At 46.4% G+C, this 2,235-nt stretch overlaps 1 protein-coding gene across 1 annotated transcript in view; it reads right to left on the reverse strand.

Annotated features, from left to right (window-relative positions):
* Window positions 1–2,091: 2,091 nt before the first annotated feature.
* The window catches only part of ARL14 (ADP-ribosylation factor-like 14), a 799-nt gene continuing 655 nt past the window's right edge, over window positions 2,092–2,235 (reverse strand). The window contains exon 3 of the mRNA XM_010133141.1: window positions 2,092–2,230. Coding sequence (XP_010131443.1) covers window positions 2,092–2,230 — 139 coding nt within the window. The remainder of the gene's footprint in view (window positions 2,231–2,235) is intronic.

The following is a 2,235-nucleotide window of genomic DNA, read 5'->3' on the forward strand; positions in this document are numbered from 1 at the left end:
TCTCCCTGGGGGTTAGTCCTTTGTACCTTATCAGCCTTGCCTGTGCCTGGGGCACCACGATGGGCATTTTTCTCTATCTGATTTTTTTAAATTAAACTTTCAAGCCTGTAATTCCTTTCAGAATCTGCACCTCTATCCGAATTGACTGATATTTGTTTTAAAGCTTAAACGTTATTCAAAAAGGTGGGCAGATAAAATGGGCACGGCCTCACTTCTTTAGGAAACCAATATCAATTTTTAAGTATTTGTTATTCTGTGAAGTGAATGGAATAGAGTTTATTTATTTCCTTTGAAGCATAACATAGATTTTCTTCAAATCAAGGTATCAATCTGATCTGGTAACCAGAGAAAGGATGGTGTGCTGAGAGCTCAGACTCTTTTTCAGCCGTTATGAGCTGCTCTGTTATCCTCCCCTATTTCTCCCCTCAAAACTTGCTTCTTGTCTAACGAGAGACCCTGGCGCTCTCCCATTAACTCTCCCTAGGAGCATTTCTCCCTGAGGCCAGAGGACGGGTCAGGGCTGGAATGGACACGTGGTTAGGTTAAACTAGTGGGAAGATCCTCTATGTACCATGCTCACAAACTGATCTGAAATACGACAGCTTTTAACGCTGAATTGTTGGGTTTCAACAGCTGATGTTCCCATTGCTGCAGACCTCTAAAAACCCCCTTTGGGACAGGAGATGGTGGTTTCCGTGGAGCCTAAATCAGCAGCCCAGGCTCTGACAAGTCCAAATACTGGCTCTCCTGTTAAGAGACGTGGTCTCAGCATGACTCAGGGTTTAGCCCGCGGTGATCGCTGTCAGTGTTAATAACAGCTCCTGGTTGTTTACTATTGCAGCAAATTCACCTGATGGTTTTTTGTCTTTGAATAATCCATGCATGAGACACCAGGGTATGTCTGGGTGCTTTTCTTGCTCTTTCTCCCTTCTGTAACTTGAAATTCCTGCCTGTTTATTAGTAAGAGACAAATGTGAATTTCTCACATGTATTTCTTGCCACTGTCACTCTGCCGCAGGGAGAGGCTCAGCCGCCGACCCTGGCCACAGCATTTTCAGACTGCCTAACCGGGAAGTTCTTTTTGCCAAGGGATGGTGATAAGATGGCCTGCCCGTGGTCAAACGTTGGGGGAAAACAAAATAATCTGGCTATCGAAGCAAGCATCCCAACCCCTGGAGCGTCCTCCTGCTGCCACACTGCTTGAGAACCCCAAATAATTGGGGCTGGGTTCACTCCTTCATCCATCAGGAAATCTGGACAGAAATTCCATCTGGAATTTTTTTCTGTAAACTGTAGCAAGAGGATTAGCAATTTTATGGCCTCATGTCAAATTTAATCAAACTTAAATTGATCAGTAACAAAATTTCAGTGGTTTCAGCACAGGATCCATCAAGATCTAAAATAAAACCGACCAAGAAGCAAATCCCCCTTTATCCCCCACCCCAAAACCAGTAGGGATGAGCGCTTGGTGGGCTGATCCCTGCTGGCTCCCATCGCTCTGCTCCCGCCTGAGGAAGCAGTGCAGAAACCTCAAACCCACTCCACGGGGGTCAGTAACAACAGCGCACCAGCCCGGCCCCTCACGCACCGCACCGGGTCTCCGCTTTGTCTGGGGCTGCAGGAGGAGCAGATCCCGCCTGTTAAAATCTGTTTGGAGAGATTGGTTCAAGAACGCAGTAATATCCAACACGGACTGCAGTGTCGTCGGTTCTCTTGGGCGTTGGTAAGAGCTTCAGCTGTATTTTTACATGAGGAATACATCCATGGAGCAGTAATTACGAAACATCATTTCATCTCTCGCTTTTCTTGCTGAACGAATGACTTGGCCATTTTACGTCTCGACAAATGCCTCAATTTCAGCATTTTAAGCACTGCTCACCTATTTGTTTCCGCTTGCTAAAATTCAGCAGCTCAACTCCACCTTTTTCTTCATTCAACAGCCACCCTGCTGAGCCGAATAACCCGCGGGTACCCTCAGAGCACTATCTCAGGAGCACGGTAAATATTTACAGTTCTCCAGAATCCAGTCTCTTCAGATTTAGTCCGTCCAACAAAATACGTTGATTAACCAGAACCTGGCAACAGAAATTCTTAGAGCGTTTCAATTTCCTTAAAGTTTGTAGAAGTCTCCTTTGATCTGCTGTGCTGTTTTGCAAACGCCGTTAGCCTCTGGAGAGCTTCTGCCAGGCCCTCTCCTGTGGCGGCGCAACAGGGCTGTACGTACCAGGTTCTGTC

The sequence above is a fragment of the Buceros rhinoceros genome, unplaced genomic scaffold, assembly GCF_000710305.1.
Source record: "Buceros rhinoceros silvestris isolate BGI_N320 unplaced genomic scaffold, ASM71030v1 scaffold43233, whole genome shotgun sequence".
NCBI classification, from domain to species: Eukaryota; Metazoa; Chordata; class Aves; order Bucerotiformes; family Bucerotidae; genus Buceros; species Buceros rhinoceros.